We start from the raw sequence: 16,473 nt of genomic DNA, 5'->3' as shown, positions 1-16,473 counted from the left end.
GTAAAGAATTTTGTAAACCACTGAGTGCTCTAAGCTTTGTCAAATATAATAACATTAACATAATAAAGCATACTTCCCTATTACTCCTCAGCCAGTCATTAATTTGTACTATTCTTCCAAAAGTACTTCCTAGTGCCTTTTGAGAATTGGAGCTTATTTTTTTTTTAAACTTTCCACACACAGTGTCTTCTCTTAAGCCAAAATGAATACAATTAAAAACTATATTAAGCAATGTTATCATGAGAAAAATAAATTGCCTATCACTTACAAGATATATTATTGGGTTAGTCAAACATTTGTTTTCAATATGTCTATTTTTAAAATTTCCCAGTATTTCAAAGCAGTACGTAATTCTCAAAATGGAATATTTAAACTTTGACTTGACTTTTATAAAACAGTTGTATTCTGCTTTCATGCTACCATAAAGCATAATACACTTAATATTTATATAAATGTAATTAATGCTCCTGATGGTATTAATATAAGATAATGCACGCAAATATCATACATTAATATATACCATACTTCCAATTTAATATATTTTATTGCTTTTTAGGACGATTCCCCTTCTAAAGCATTCACTCTTTGCTCAAAACGGTTGCAGAGCTACATGAGTTTGTATTCTTTAAAAATATTTCTATGATTCTATAGCATTTTAGCAAATGTATCAATTTGTCCAGAAATAATGGTGAATACATTTTCAAGTATGTAAATACGCTTACCATCATCCTCAGCAAAATGTAAAAATTTGAACTTAAATTAAATACATGCTTAAATAAACTTCAATGACCAACAGAGGGAAAAAATGTGTTTTTAAAGGTAACGAAATTTGTTACGCTAAGAAAAGAAACAGTTGATTATGTGTTCAACTCCTTCAAGCTAGTCAAGGTTATTCCCTATAACTGAAAATGGATATAGAAACACTTTTTTCCCAAAATGTTTTATACTTAAGACTCTCAGGGAGACCATGACAGCACAACCTTGGTTACAAACACTTGACTCCCTTTCAAATAATAATTATAATTTCAAAGCCACACTTTTAAAATACCAAGTTGTACTTCTAACTAGGAACAGCCATAAATGTTTAGATTACTGAATTTACATTAAGTAACTTTTAAAGTTTATTTTGTTTTTGTCCTCAACGTGGACAAACAACATGGGTTCCAGGTACTTTCCTTTTGAGATTACTTATTATTATTTTTTCGGTCTTCCGCAGTGACAAGAGACAAGTGAATTTTAAACCCAGGAAACTTTCTTGGGTCGTTTTTGAGGGTGAATTAAACACTGTGATGATTGTTTACTCCTTTTCCGTTACCCCTCAGCACAGCCTGGGGTGGGAACCAGGGACCCCGGCGGGGCGGTGATGGCAAACAAGTTAAGAGAGAAACAAATGAACAAATAAAACAAAAGGGAAACCGGCCCGTGAGCGTTTAACCAGCTTGAACGATTCAGCGTGTCTCCCTTCCGCCGTCCGCTCTCTGGACCAGCCCGCAAGTGCGCGCTCTTGCCTTCCCTCTCAGAGCACCGAGCGCCAGCCTCCCTTCGCGCCCGCAGAGGCGTAGCCCGGCGGCCAACCAGGACCCAGGTCACACGGGCCGGGGTTCGGGGACTCTGCGCTCTGCCTCACGGGCCGGGGTGGGGGATGCAGGGGGTGGGGGCGAGGGCGAGGAGCGAGATGCGGGTCGCGCCGGGCCAAGCCAGCCCGGAGATGCGCGGGCAGCGGCTGGAGCCGGGGCGGGGCCGTCGGCGGGGCGGGGCGGAGAGGGGGCTGCCAGACTGGCGCGCCCGCCGGCCGAAGCATCCATTACACCTCCGCCAGACTTGGGCACTCCAGAGAGCCGGTGGCGCCCTAGCTCCAGAAGGAACCGGGGGGAGGAGAGAGGCTATCGGGAAGCGTCTCCTCAGAGGGAGCGCGGCGACGGCATTAACGAAAGGAAAAACAGCGGCTGCACTTCGCCTCCAAACGTCAGACTGACTTACACGCGCGCTCCCAGTAGCCGGAACTGACCTCCCCGATAGAACGTGTGCGGGAAAAAGGGAGAAAGGGGGGCCCCCCTTCTTCCTGTAACTACCCCTATCTGCTCCGGAGAGCCAGGCACCTGTTCCAGGCGCTTCCCGGCTCTTGCCCCTGGGTGCCGCGGCGCCGCCTCGGGGCTTGCTCGCTTCCAGAACGGCAGCCCTGGGCCACCGCGGCGCGCCGGGTGCGTTGCCACCGAGAAGCGGAGCGCATTCCTCACCCCCGCCCACCTTTTAAACAGCTCACTTCTGCACGTAAAGAATTCGGCCTCCTAGAATCAGAATCCTCTCCACGTATTTCGCACCCAGAAGAGGAACGCGGGCGAGCAAGCCATTCTGACTGCAGGAACCTCTCCCCCTAGTGATGCAGTTATTTATAGCTCAAACTCCAGCCGGGGTCTGTGCGAGCTCGCGCGCGGGGTTTCGCCCCGGCGGTGCAAACTTTTCCTCGGGTCCCGCTATTCCAGGGGCATCAATACAAGTTTCCAGGATTCAATGTCCCTAATAGCTAATGTCATGCGAGTAGAAGTGTGGGCTTTGGTGTGTATGGCTGTGTGTTTCTATCAGATGTGGGTTCACCTGCAAACGCGAAACCGACAGCTGGAAGTTAAGGTTTTCTCTGAATGGGTTCAGCATCAACACAGGTTGCAGATGTGGAAACTGGGGTCAGAAGGTCAGGCTGGATCAAGGAGTAGACTATGGCGTTTGGCTGTGGGAGAGGGTGTTTTGAGTGACCGAAGAAGGGTCCACGAAGAGAATTTTAAAAAGCAGCACTAAATCACTAAGTTTTCAGGGATAGATGAAGCGAGTATCCACTCCCGACCACCATGACCTAAATCTGATAACAGATTTCTCCATCCTCCACACTTTAGGAACAAGTAATTATTAGTAGTCTGCTTTTAAATATTGGGAAATCAACCTTAGACTTACAGCCTGCAAGATACGGAGGAGGGTGGGTAGATTGTGACACTGCTCAGAAGCAAGACGTTTCCATTGACAGGATTTATTTTTCCCCAGCTCCAACTACAGGCACCGAAAGGTATTTTACTTTCTGTCAATGGTTCAAAGGAGAAGGGGCGGGGGGGGGGGGGAATAGCCATATACAGGCGTATCTGGCTGCCCAAATGAATCCTGGCTCTTGTCAACCAGAGCTAGCCCTCGGGGTCCAGGTCTTTTTCAAGGTTAGACCACTCGTACTCCTTAACTGCCGGACTGTGGGGCAGAGGTTTGGGGGCCTCTGGTCGCCCGGGAGGCATCTCGTGGTCAGTTGCACTGCCCCAGCCCGTCCCCTGCCTCCCCGGCCCCGCCGAGCCCGCTGGGCTGCCGCTGTCCCTGCGGCCGCCGGGACCCGCGCGGCGCGCGCTGAATGGAGATGTCTCCGGCCCGCGGGGCGCGGAGCGCGCGCCGCCCGCTGCTTCACCTCCGCCGCGTTATTGTTCCGTGCAGGCGGCCGAGCGCCAGCCGCAGGCCCGCGCCGGCTCCTCGAACGCAGTGAGCACTTCATTAGTAACCCGAGCGTTCGGAGTTCACCCAAGTCACGGCGCCTCTAGAAAGGCTCCGGACTCTAGCCGCTCGCCAGCAGGCTGGTCAGGATACTAGAGGCTGCACTCCCCAGTCTCCAACCAACTCCGGCCGCAGCTTACTCCCAGGGAGACGAACGGCGAGAGGAGGAAGAGGAGAGGGCTAGAGGAAGAGATCTGACCCGCCCGGGGTCCCGGAGAATGAGCTTGCCGGCCGTTCCCACACCTTCGCCCCCCGCCCTGCGTTGCTGCTCACGCCCTCTGTACAGTCTGCGCCAGAAATCCCGTTCCCGTCGGGCGAACGGCCCCGGGCGCGGGGCTGCAAGCGTCTCGGAGCAGCCCGCTTGCCGCCCGCCCGCCAGGAGCGGCCCGAACGTTGAGGGGGCGGGGAGCCGGCGGGGGAGGGTCGCCCGGCGCCGGAGGCGCGGCCGGCAACCCCGCGGACCAGCCGGCTCTTGCAGGTAGACAGCTAAATAAATGTCAGAACAAACTTTGCTTTCCCATCACCTTACCTTCCTTTGCAGCCTGCGCTTCCCCGGTGTGTGCAAAGCGGAGCAGCCAGATGTAGCATAAAATAATCCATGAAGGGTGCCGAGTTTGAAAAACCATGGTGCATGAACAGGTTTTATCTTAGGTTTCAGTTGAGTCGCAGCTTTTTAAATGCTGTTTGCTCCGGAGTATGTGGGGTTTTTTTAAAAAACAAAAATTATTGCGCTCCACGCATCGATTCCCCTTCTCGATCTACGGCTGGCTGCTCCACGTTTAGCTTTTAAAAAAAATTTTCTCCTCCTTTGGTCCGCACAGTGTTTGCTGCCTGCAAGTCTCCGACTGCAGACCGGCCGCTTGCTCCACACTCCAATAATATCAATTAGGGGGGAGGGGGGCGGGGCTCCGAGCCGAGAGCCTCCGCCACTCGGGCTGAGTGGCAGGCGCAGCCGGCCTCCCAGGCGGCGATTCCCAGGGCTTGGGGGCGGGTCCCGGCGAAACGGCCGCCCCGGCCTTGGGGGCGGGGTTCGGGGCGTGGGCCAATCGGTGGCCAGCGGAGTCAGGTTGCGGGTCCAGGATTCCCTCCAGGTTTTGAGCTCCGGGCTGGCGCTGGATGCTCGGAGAAGGAGGACGTGGAGGGCAACCGAGGTGCGTGCTGCTGTGGGAGCTTTGCTTTTAGCAACCGCAGCTTTCGTGGAGCAGAATCAATCCTAAAATAACGCTCCCAATTTACAGTCGTGTTTATAGCGGTGCTCCTCGCGATCTTTAGAAACCAGAGGGGATGCAAGCCATCTCTCAGCTACCAAGCACGGAGCCGGGACAGTGAAATGAGCTGTGCCTTTAAGTAAAGTGCCTTTTACTTTTTTTTGTTGTTGTCACAACCTCCGCGGGTCGGGTAACTTTGTTCTTTTTCTTTCTTGAAGGGTTACTACTTCTCTTTTTCTGTTACTCCAAAGGCAGTTAGCTCTAGGCACCACCCAGCACAATCCCTGGAAGAATAAAAGTAACCAAATGTATTATGTTCAAACAATGTTTCCAAGAGTTTGAAACAAGCTCTGGCAAAAGAACCAGAGGAAAAGGGAGTGGAGAAAGGAAGTCTTTTGTCTTATGTGCCCTCTCACTCCCGCCCTATCATTTAACGATAGTTGGTTGGACGAAGTAGCACATTAAGAGAAACTTCTGAAGGTTCCGTATCGTTTTTCCTACATGTTTATCATTTTCTGAGATTTTCCTGGAATTGCCACACTTTGATCGTTTTCCATTTCGCTGCATAAATTACATTTAATTTTAAAGAATGCTACCATGCATTAAGTTAATTAAAATTAAATTAAAATCAAGACCTCTTTCGCAAATATTGAGTACTTTTCAAATAATTATTCAATAATTATCTTTCAAAGGCAAGCTAAGAATAAAAAGTGTTACTAGTATCGACAGTTGATTTCGTCTAACTAAATATTGAGGACGACTGCCTACAGGAATCCCTTTATCGTTAGGCAGTTTCTGACACTTTGCAATTCAAGATGTGGGTAGTACAATAAGAGGAAGAACTTAAAAACCTTAATTGCCAAATCATCAAGTTCAAAGGTCAAGCAGAGTAACTTGATCACATGTCAAAGACGAGCTTTATTTTCTTCCTGTCCTATATTTCTTCCCTTAAAAAAAAAAATCTGTCATTCACGATTTGCCTCTATTTATGAGAGACAAAAAGTTTGACTTTGCCTAAGACTCCAAACTTTTCCTAACTTTTCTATTTGGAAATGTAAATTGAGTTGTTTCTGGTATTTATAGCAAAGAGATGACAGATCCCCAGATTTTAAAATTTTTATCTTATGGAAAATTGTCTCTTGTAGTTTTTACTTGCCTAATGCAATTACGAAGAAGAGAGAAATGAGATTTCCTTCCCCTCTAACCTCTCTTTGGGTCTGTAGTTTATTTCTTAAATGTTACTTGTTCCTAGCCATTACCGCTATTAAGTATTTTAGAAATTATATCTAAAAGCATCTTAAGTGCCCTTTAGAGGATTCATAGAAAATGTAAACTGCTTAATAGATTAACCTTGAAAATAGACAAAAAGATGTAGAGTGCACTTGTTACAGAGATCAAGCAGTATTGACACAAACAGATGCTTTAAGGAGTAAAAATTGTAAGGTGAAACATTAGAATTAAAAATATAGATCCCCACTCATAGGCAATAAAACTGTTAATCTCACATACTCACAGATATTAAACCACTTCGAGTAGTTAAAATAATTCTCCAGGATTTCAGCACTTTCCCCAGGGTCTCATCCCCACTTCTTAGAATGACACCAAGGTAGCCTTTAAAGTTTAAAATATTCCTTTCATCTATTCAATGATTAATACTCAGTGATGTGAATACAAATACCTTTCCATTAAACCAGGAAACGAAAGAAGTAACATCCTTCACTCTGATGAGAGTAGGTGGTATAAGGAGTCCCCTTACTGTGTCCCCTCTCTATCAGAGGGGCATGTTCAGCTTCGCTTTTATTTTTAGAGACAAGAGGCTTCACATTAAATGCACACGTGCCAGACTGCTGACAGTTTTTCCTGCAGAGTTACACAGTGATACTCATTTTTAGGTTTACCAACCTTTTCTTCTTTCTTTTGTATCTAGGTATAGTGATGAAGAAGTCATGGAATTTAAATAAAAAGTGAATGACCTAGTCAAGAAAAGAATGTTTATTATACTGTATTATATAGTATACAGTTTAATATATAAATATAATATATAAATTGGCATTAGACTGTATTTGACTAACAGCAAAGCATGTAAACCTCTTTGTACGTGAAGCCACTGAAATGAAAAATAATCAGTTCACAAAACTTTCATATTTTAAAATAACTTTTAATAGGTAATTTCTTTATATCATTTTTAAAATGGTTTATTTTAGCTTCTTATCTATGATTTGTGCATATTATCTCTAAGGCAAATTTTAGAAAAGTAAATGTATGTGTGTATATAAAATGAATTAGAAATCATTTTCCTGAACAATACCAAATGGTGTATATATAACCAACATGTGTGAGCCAAAGCAGAAAATTTAAAAGCTGTTTTTTCATTTTTATGTATTCATTGTGAAATGCAGTTGATTTAATACCCAACTTATATTTAGGTAATTTTAAATAAATGGAAAAAAAGAGACCAAAACTTTAATATTACCATTTATAGACCCTCTTTTGAAACATCTATCATAATTGTATAGCAGAAGGATGAAAAATGCCTATTTTCAGATGCAAAGAAGACATGCCCAATATTTATGCACCATGTTATTTTTATCTATCTAATTACTAATAGTCACACATAACTGTACATATATGAAAATAAATGTACAAACTCAAGACACACATTCCAAATGAGGGTATAGCTGTTATCTTCATTTAACTTGCATCAACACTAATATTTACCTCACTGTTTATCTCTGGGGGATATTTTCTGATTTTAAGAGAGAAATAGTCACTTAGGATTAAATTCTAATGACTTCAGGGAATTACCTCCATAAATTTTCAAATAAAAGCCTTTGTATGTGTGTGGTAAACAGGCCTTTAGAGGGTAAAGGAAGAACCTGAGACTTCAATATGTTACAAATCCAAGGCTGCCAAACTAAGTAGTTAACAACGACAACAAACTCAAAGGGATGTCTCTGAACCTACTACTTTTGCACTTACTATCTAAATACATTCACAGGTGGTAAATGTGAAAATGCAAGTTCATCACAGAAAAGGGGGTAATTTAAACTGAATTAGAAAAGGTACCATACAGAAGAAACTGATTATAAACAGAAAAGAAACATTATGTCTCAGTTAATAGATATGACAGAAAATTAGGTTTTCTATTTGTGATTTTGGTCAAAATGTAAATAGTCTTTCCACTGTGCAGGAAAATCACTTACATATTTACATTAGCATGATTTATGTAGTGTATATTAAATATGTACTTGCAGTCCAATGTAAAAAAAAAGTACATAAACTAAGCTCATAAAAAACATAGTAATAATTTTACTTATTCTTCAAAATTTCAGATTTATCTAGCAGTATAGGAAGTCAGAGTTCAGAAATCAAATCATAAGTCAAGACTATGTTTTGTGCCTTTGTAAAAGTTCATTCACTTTTGTATGGTCAGATAAATTGGTGACGCTTAGAAAATTAAAATTATAATTCTTTAACTGCAATTACTGAGTTAATTCAAGAGAGCTTAACAAATAAAAATACAATTTATATCAAGATTATGAGTCCAATTGAATATTGCTAAGGTGTCACTCTGAAATTTTATGATCGCTTAAAATATTCAAAGGTGTTAAATCAAATAACTTTTATTATTTGACTATTAATAAGAGAACAACTAAACATAGCAGAGAAATGTGACACATTATACTCAAAATCACTTAACACATGTCCAATTGTGCTTAAGAATTTTTTTTTTTTTTCAAATTTGATTTTGCCCGGGAGGCTCTTCTTTTCCACTACTTATACTTCATTTTTCTATAAATCACCAGCACTGATAGGAAGAACTAGTTTAAATTATGCAAATTACTTCTACATGATTTCACGGTTTCTCATCTTGCAATTTTTTAGCTCTTCAAACCCAGTGGATTTTCAGGTGTCAAGGAGATCTGTGATAATTCAGTGACCACCAGGGGGCATCAGGACCTCTGGGTGTCCTAGCCAACCAAGTCCACACTGAATAAAAATGAGGTAATTATGAAATTATCTACATATATAATTATATGTATATATATATTTGTATATAACTTTATATATAATAATTGGTACCTATTTGTTCCTTTGACACTTTTAAGTTTCTTATACTCTGTACCTATGCCAACTTACTTAAAGGCCTTTGTAAAAATCTGTGAGATGTTCTATAACCTATTTCAGTCTATTCAGGCCATATTTAACTGAAGAGGCCCTGAAGGCACCTTAGAAGTGAATTATATTGCAGAAAAGCTCTCTTCAATTCTTTTAAACCAAACATCTGAGCAACTCTCAGTCTCCAGATAGACCTCAGATATTCTCTTCCTTCCTTTCCACCCACTTTACTCCCAAAGTCTTTTACCCTGGAAACAGGGCCAGGCTGGGATTGAGTATTCCCTTGGACTTGACAGTTCTGAGTTTTTAAGGATCCTGTGATGTTCCTAGGACTCTCTAGCTTGAGGAACATTTTATAGACCTCTTCTCTCCCTGGTCTTCTGCCATGGTTAATACTAAAAATGAAATTCTGTCAAAATTTGCCTGGCTATTCTCAAGGAGGTCTAAGAAAAGTCTCAACAATAGTAATTTTATGCATCAAAGTAATTTAGAAATAGTGTTTCTATGTTATGGGGAAAAGAATTCATGAATAGTGTGTCCTAGCTGTAGAATATAAAGCTGTGGTACTTTCTCCACTGACTAAGGGTGGAATTCTGCACACTGCCAAAGGCGGTGCCTTATACTACCCCTTAACTTGTCCCACAGTGTGTTCTCTGTGGGGAAAGTTGGCACATTTGTATGAGACAAGGACCTTCCTGGGAGGAAAGGTATCTTAAGTCCCTGACGCAATCCCATTTGAATTTCAACAATATTAGAAGCTCTAAAATATTAGAATGGCTCTGAGAAGTAAATAAGCCTAAGTACCTCAGAGAAGTACTTATTGTGAGGGAATGAAAATTCTGGGCTTAAAATTTGCTGGGTGAACACATATGCCTGAGGCTCAGAAGCCCTCTGAACCCAGAAACGCAGGTATGGTGTTTGTACTAATTATGTAAGTGTGAACTAAAAGAGCTATACCGTTATAGCTCAAATGTTGAGTGACACTACAGAACAAGGTTTCACTGTAGCAATTCTGTGTAAAGCTAGGTTTCAAATGTTATACAGTGTGGCAGTAAGGAAAATGAAGTCACTAGTGGACTGAACATATGAATCATTGGGAAGAAATCTGATCCCTTTGGACTGATTGTACTTCTAGGAGTTCTTAGACAATTATGGAGAAAAGAAAACCTCAAGAAGGAGGTGCTAGATTTCCCCTTAAGCCGAACTAGTCAAATTAAAAGAGACAAGTGACTATGCTTCTCCTCAATGATGTGGATCAAATAGATTACAGGTTCACAATCTAACTAGCATAATATTTCAGAAAAAGAATACTGATAGAAACCTTGATTGAAAATAGTATTTTCGAGTATTATTAAATATTTAGAAAGGCACTGGGGGCATATTCAGATGAACAAAGGCATAGCCCAATATTCAGAAGACCTAACACCATCAGGATTCCTTTGTAACTCATGTTTCCTTTTAGAAACAGAGAAATCATATGTTCAGAGAAATAGGTAACTAGCCAGTTTTACTCAGTGTTGATTTCGGCCACTTCAACAGTGATGATGTCTTCATAGTCACACTTTGGACCACAAATTGCAAGATGATTCAATGCACAATATGGATTTTATCATCTGGCTTGTCCAAGGGTGTTTTCTTTTCCCCTCTCTGCTCTTAGATAAAAAAAAAATTTCATGAAAATGTATACTCCATCTCAGATTCTGTGAGTTTATTATTATCATTGTTTGGTTTTACAGATGCATTGCTTTAGCTAAAGCTACAAAGTTAACCTGGCACATTCTCTAGTTGATTTTAGATTGATGAAATGACTGAGGTCTCTCTCAGTTTAATTAAGTATTTTAATATCTGATAGTCACTCTCTCGGCAGTCTTTTATCCAGCAAGCTCTGGTGGTAAAGTGTGTGAAACTAAAGAAGTGAAAAACATGACAGAAATTTGCCTCATTTAAGGATAGATGATAACCATAAAAGGCAAAACCTACTTTATCTACCTCACAAGTACAGGGAAAAGAAATTTATCCAGCATTCCAATAAAGAAGGACGAGACCCCTTATTAGAGTTCTTTCAGATCTCAACTTGGATTTAATGTTTCCATACAATCACATCTCTGTCTTCATTTTTACAATTTATCATATATTTACATATATCTTTGAGTTAAACTTTTGAGGGAACAACTACCTTCCAAGTTTGAACAAAGGTATACTATAATAACATGCATGTCCTCAGATACTTGAGGGAAACTGTCCAGTAGATCATCACATTTTAAATGGTAGTTATGTACATTTTAGAGAATAACAGCTGTGATTCAATCAGTTATACTTGTTCCTAAGGCTACACAACAGGATGGTGAAGGATACTGAATGAAAAGGAAAAAAAAAAAAAAAAGCAGTGATAAGCTTAGGATCAATGTTAGAGTTCTATGTATTCAAATATCTCAAAATACAATAAATATGTTTTAAAAAATTGCTCTATATTTACCCCTTTAATGTCTCATTGTATTTGCCCTCTTTTTATTTTCCATCTCTTTACCTCTCTGCAACATTCTGGTTCACTAATTCTCTCCTCAACTTTGGTTAATCTGCTATCTAATCCATTCAATAGAATTCTAATTTCCATAACTCTTTTTTTGGTTTTAGAAATTGTTTTTATCTTGTTTTGTTTTTCTAATTTTCCTGTTATTTTTTCATAGTATCTTATTCACTTAGGGTTACAATATGATCTTTTAGGTCTTTAACCAATTTACAGGAATTTCTTTTTTAGTTTTATCAAATTATTCTATTTCATGAAGGTCTTGAGGTTCTAATCCACCTATTTGTAGTATCTGCTGTCTCTTGTTCATGGTGAGATCAGGGCATGTTTTGATGATAGTGGATACTTGCTGGCTTTGGGGTTTTGATGTATATATATATATATATATATATATATTATATATATATATATATATATATATATACGCTTTTTTGGTCATGTTAAGGACATTTCTACCTATTGCCATTTTAAGTGTTGTTTTGGTTTTTAATCAGAAAAGGCTATTGAATTTCTCAAATGCATTTTCAGGCCCTATGGAGATGGACATATAGTGTTCTCCTTAGATATCATTTCCTTAATGTTCCTCCTGACTCAAAACTTCACTTATCACCCCAGTTAAAACAAAATGTCTCCCATTCCCCACCTCCACCCCTTCCTCTATTTTACTTATATCCATAGCACTTATAATCAGACACTGCCTGCCTGAATCCCAGGCTGTCTTATTCCGTTTGGGCTGCTGTAACAAGTACCGTAGACTGAGTGGCATATAAACAACAGAACTTTATTTCTCACAGTTTTAGATGCTGGGAAGTCCGAGATCAAGGAGCATGCAGATTCGGTGTCTGGTGAAGGCCCACTTTCTGGTTCATAGATGGCCATCTTTTCTCTGTGTTCTCACATGTCAGAAGGGGCAAGGGGGCTCTGTCAGGCCTCTTCTACAAGGGCACTCATCTCATTCATAAGGGCTCTGCCTTCGTGACCTAATCACCTCCCAAAGGCCCCACCTCCTCATATCATCACCTTAGATGTTATGATTGCAAGATATGAATCTGGGGGGACATAAATATTCAGTCCCTAGCAGAGACCTAGTAATTTTTCCCCTCAGGGGAGTCTCTTTCTTCCTCAACCGGAGCCCAGCCAACAGAGCCTCCTCAATGAGTAGAATGTTTTCTAGTCAACCTTCTATTAGGGGCACAATCCACCAGCAGACCTGGCTATGTGTGTGTGTGTGTGTGTGTGTGTGTGTGTGTGTGTGTGTGTGTGTGTCTCCATCCCTGATCCCTGCCTTCTCTCCCATCAAAAGGCAGTGACACTCATTCACTCGCCTGGCTCCATGGGCCAATAGCAGGACCCCGACCCTGGCAGCTGAAACCTTGGATCACAACCTGCACCTGGGTTTCCCTTCCCTCTTCACTCCCCAGGCCTTTCCCTTCCTCTCTTCTCTCCCCAGGCCTTTCCCTTCCTCTCTTCTGAACTTGGCCAGGCCATCTCATGCCTGGGTGTTTGTAGCACAAGGGTGTTTGGACTGTCTACTCGACATCCTGCCTGGACCAGGAGCTGTCACGTGCCTAGCAGTTGTAGTCTCCCTTGTTAACAATGAGAACATACCTAGGCCTTGAGCAAAAAATCGTGTTGGGGTTTTTTTTAATGTAGCTTTTTTTTTTTAAAATGCTTTCTGTACATAACAAATAATTTTGGTTCTCCATTGTTTTCTTTTAAAGTATCCTTTTAAAAATAAATTAAGATTAAGAATTCTGGGAAGATGGCAGTGGTCGTGGAAGTAGAATTTGTGTCTTCCACAATTCCCACATAACACAGAGCAATTAAGATATTAAAACCAAAATCCACGGACAATATTTACAACAAGAGTAGAGGACAAGTTATCCCCGTGCTACCCCAAAATACAAAGGGTGGACAACAGCCATGAGAGCTGCCCAATATCACAAGTGTGGGGAAAGTGGAAGGAAGCAACAGTGTAACTGGACGCCCGAGGGCCCTGCGCACACTCAGTACAGCAACAGAGTGAGCCCGCCCCTGCCCCGCCCCACTCCGCCCCTGCCCCGCCCCGCTCCGCCACCCTTAGCAGGAGATCCCCACGCATGCGCGGGTGGAGGTGCCAAATGAGGACCTGACGCAGAGCTGCGAGCTGCGTTGGTGGAGGAGCCGGAGCGGTGGAGGAGCCGGGCGAGCACCTGCAGTTGAGACGCGGAGGAGAAGTCTAAAGTAAGGCATGAAAGTCTTTGAATTCTCACACTGGGCTGCCAGGGCTCCATTGGGACTAGACCCCACAATGGACATTAGCTCTAAGGAGTGGAGTCAAATTAAGTAGGATGGGAACAGTAAAGACGAAAGCCAGAGAAGTTCCAGCTGAGGGCTAGAACCAGGAGAGGCAAAACAAAAAAAGAAAAAAAACAGGCACAGGTCTCTGGCACAAAATTTAAGGGGCACCAAACAACTCAGAAATCAAGATAAATGAGATTTTAATGCAATATTTTTTCAAAAAGCAAATTTAATGCCAAAAATCCTTGATGAGAGAAATATCAAACTTTTAAAGATAGGCTCATTAACAGTCTGATGCTGAGCCATACTGGAGCCTAGAGGCAAAAGGAAAAATCGGTAATACGGATCCTGTCTTTATTACAGTGTTTTCAGGAGAGTGTTCCAGGAGCCCTCCTTGAGGACTCTACTAAAGAACCCGCTTCAGAAATCAAAATAACTAAAGAGACATTGCAGTAAGGATTAGTGTGAAGATTAAAGGAGGGTTAAAAAGAAGAGAGTATAGTAGGTAATTGATACGAATTCGGGTCCTTGGACTCTTGAATCATTTGGAGTCTGATGAGGATTTCAGGCAAGGCTTTATTGGGACTGGTGTAGCACGAGGGAGTGAAAACAAGAAACAGGTGCCCTTGCTCGCTCTTGAAGGAGAGCAGGCTGTTTCCTTAAATGGCTTGAAGCTGTGAGTGGGTCGGTGGGTCGGGCTGGAGGGGTGCCTTAGGTGGTCTGCCCACCCCCTTGGTGGTGCTGTCTGCAGGGGTCATGCACAGTGCCCTCCTTTGCTCCTAGCACCTCAGAAGTGGCAGTTGGTTTGTGGCCTTTTTGTATCTTATTGTTTGTAATTGCCCGGCCTTGGGTGCAGTTATTTTTAGTCCCTTTTAGTTCCTTTGTATTCTGTTGCTCAAGGAGACCTTTGTCCAGGTGCAAGCACTAAGGTAAAGGGCCCCAGGTCCCAGCCTATCTCATAATGGCTTTACGTTCTGAGAATGTAGGTATGATACAAACAGAAAATTGGGACGGCGGAGGAGAGAATTGGAATATGGTGCGAAGTTTTAACTGTTTTCAGAAGCTACAACTAGTTTTGATATTATATTTTTCCTAGCATATCATAGTTTATGATTTTGAGGTAGACTTAACATAAAACATTATGTTAGTTTCAGATGTACAACATGATTCAATATTTCTATATATTGTAAAATATCATCACACAAAAAATTTTAGTATGTGACAGAAATACACATAATTAACGTAATTAACAGATGGAGCTTTTTAAATGAGATAGGTGCTTTGATAGATGTATTCAGAGCAATAAGTCAGAATGGGGAGAACATCCTAGCAGTAACTGGTGTTTCAGATTGGTCTTGGGTTGCAAGGAATAGCTGGCCACATGAAGGTGATGGGGGGGATGGAAATTTCAGAGAGCAGAGATAATATGTAAAGGGCATAACAGGGTACATATATGTTATATTTTACTGGAAAAACAGAAACTCCCTAGACATTTTAAACTGAAGAAATTTCATTTGAATGATCTTGAAAGTAGATCTTATGAGGCCTAACAACAGCCTCAGGTGTGAGTTAGGAAGCAAAGCCTCTGAGTAGAGCCTTGAGATGATTGTAGTCTAGATGGGCACCTTGATTGCTGCCTGTGGAAGACGCTGGCCCAAAGGGTCCACCTGGGTTACATGAGATTCCTGACCCAGAGAAACTGGGATAATAAATGTTGGTTGTTATGTTAAGCTGCTGACTTCGGAGCTAATTTGTTATGCAGTTGTACAAAACTAATACAAGAACTTTCACACATTTTTGCGAGCATCTAATTTCCAAATTAAGTTTCTTCAGTTTAAAGTACGCAGTTTATGTTTCCTCATACATCTATCAGAGCACTGAGGTATGAGGGGTTCAATTGCTCCATATACTTAATATTTTTCCTATTTTTTATTTTTGCCATTCTGTGATATCATATTGTGGTTTTAGTATTTATCTGATGACTAATGAACTTGAATACATCTTTGTATGTTCACTGGCCATTTGAATATCATCATTTGTTAAGTGTCTGTTAAATATTCTTGTCCTTTTTGTCTGAGTTGTCTTTTTGTTATAGATTATAGGAGTTCATATATCTAGATATGCATCCTTTGTCAGGTATACATTGTCTTGTCACACTTTGTGGCTTGCCTTTTTACTCTGTTAATGAAATCTTTTGATAAAAAGAAGTTCTTGATTTTAGTATGGTGCATTTTATCATGATTTTCTTCTGAGATTAGTAATATTAGTATTCTGTTCAAGAATTCTTTGCCAAATTCAAGGCCACAGAGATATTTCCTTATGTTTTCCTCTACAGTCTGTATTGTTTTCCCTTTCATATTGGGATCTGTAATCCATCTAGAATTGGTTTTTGTTTTTGGTGGCAGGTAGAGGTCAAGATGCATTTTTTTTCCCATGGAGTATACAATAGGCCTAGCATCATTTCTTGGAAAGACCTGCTTTTCTGCATTGTAGTACAATAGAGCTTTGATCGTAATCTGGTGGATGACTATATGTGTGAAAGATTCTGCTAAGTTTTTGTGAAATTCTATTGTCAAAGAAACCATGTTAGTCAGAAATCTGAATAAATATTTACATATTTATTTCTGAGTAGGGGGGAAATGTGCTATTTAAAATTCTGTGCCATCCCATGGCTTCACAAAGATCTCATTTTTGTTGATAGGACTTCAAAAACCTTTCTCTATACTTTGAGACAATATCTAGTTGTTGCCCATTCGAAGTTTACCCTGATCTTTGGAAAACAGATTGCTGACTTAAGACAAGCCCACAGATGTTTCATCT

The 16,473-nt window shown here is 41.3% G+C and overlaps 1 protein-coding gene and 1 long non-coding RNA gene across 6 annotated transcripts in view; one reads left to right on the top strand and one right to left on the bottom strand.

Moving 5' to 3' along the window:
* EPHA7 (EPH receptor A7) overlaps window positions 1–4,360 on the bottom strand; it is a 164,136-nt gene extending 159,776 nt beyond the window's left edge. For all 5 annotated transcript variants that reach the window (XM_036871775.1, XM_036871776.1, XM_036871777.1 and 2 more), the window contains exon 1: window positions 4,049–4,360. In XM_036871775.1, the coding sequence (XP_036727670.1) occupies window positions 4,049–4,145 (97 nt within the window). In that variant the 5' untranslated portion in view covers window positions 4,146–4,360. The remainder of the gene's footprint in view (window positions 1–4,048) is intronic.
* A 258-nt stretch (window positions 4,361–4,618) lies between these two features.
* The window catches only part of LOC118905194, a 122,971-nt gene continuing 111,116 nt past the window's right edge, over window positions 4,619–16,473 (top strand). The window contains exons 1-2 of the long non-coding RNA XR_005022180.1: window positions 4,619–4,670; window positions 8,613–8,732. This is a non-coding gene — a long non-coding RNA (uncharacterized LOC118905194). The remainder of the gene's footprint in view (window positions 4,671–8,612; window positions 8,733–16,473) is intronic.

Source organism: Balaenoptera musculus, chromosome 12 (assembly GCF_009873245.2).
Source record: "Balaenoptera musculus isolate JJ_BM4_2016_0621 chromosome 12, mBalMus1.pri.v3, whole genome shotgun sequence".
In the NCBI taxonomy this organism is placed as follows: Eukaryota; Metazoa; Chordata; class Mammalia; order Artiodactyla; family Balaenopteridae; genus Balaenoptera; species Balaenoptera musculus.
The sequence above is the reverse complement of the archived record's forward strand: the minus strand, read 5'-3'. Positions and strand labels throughout refer to the sequence as shown.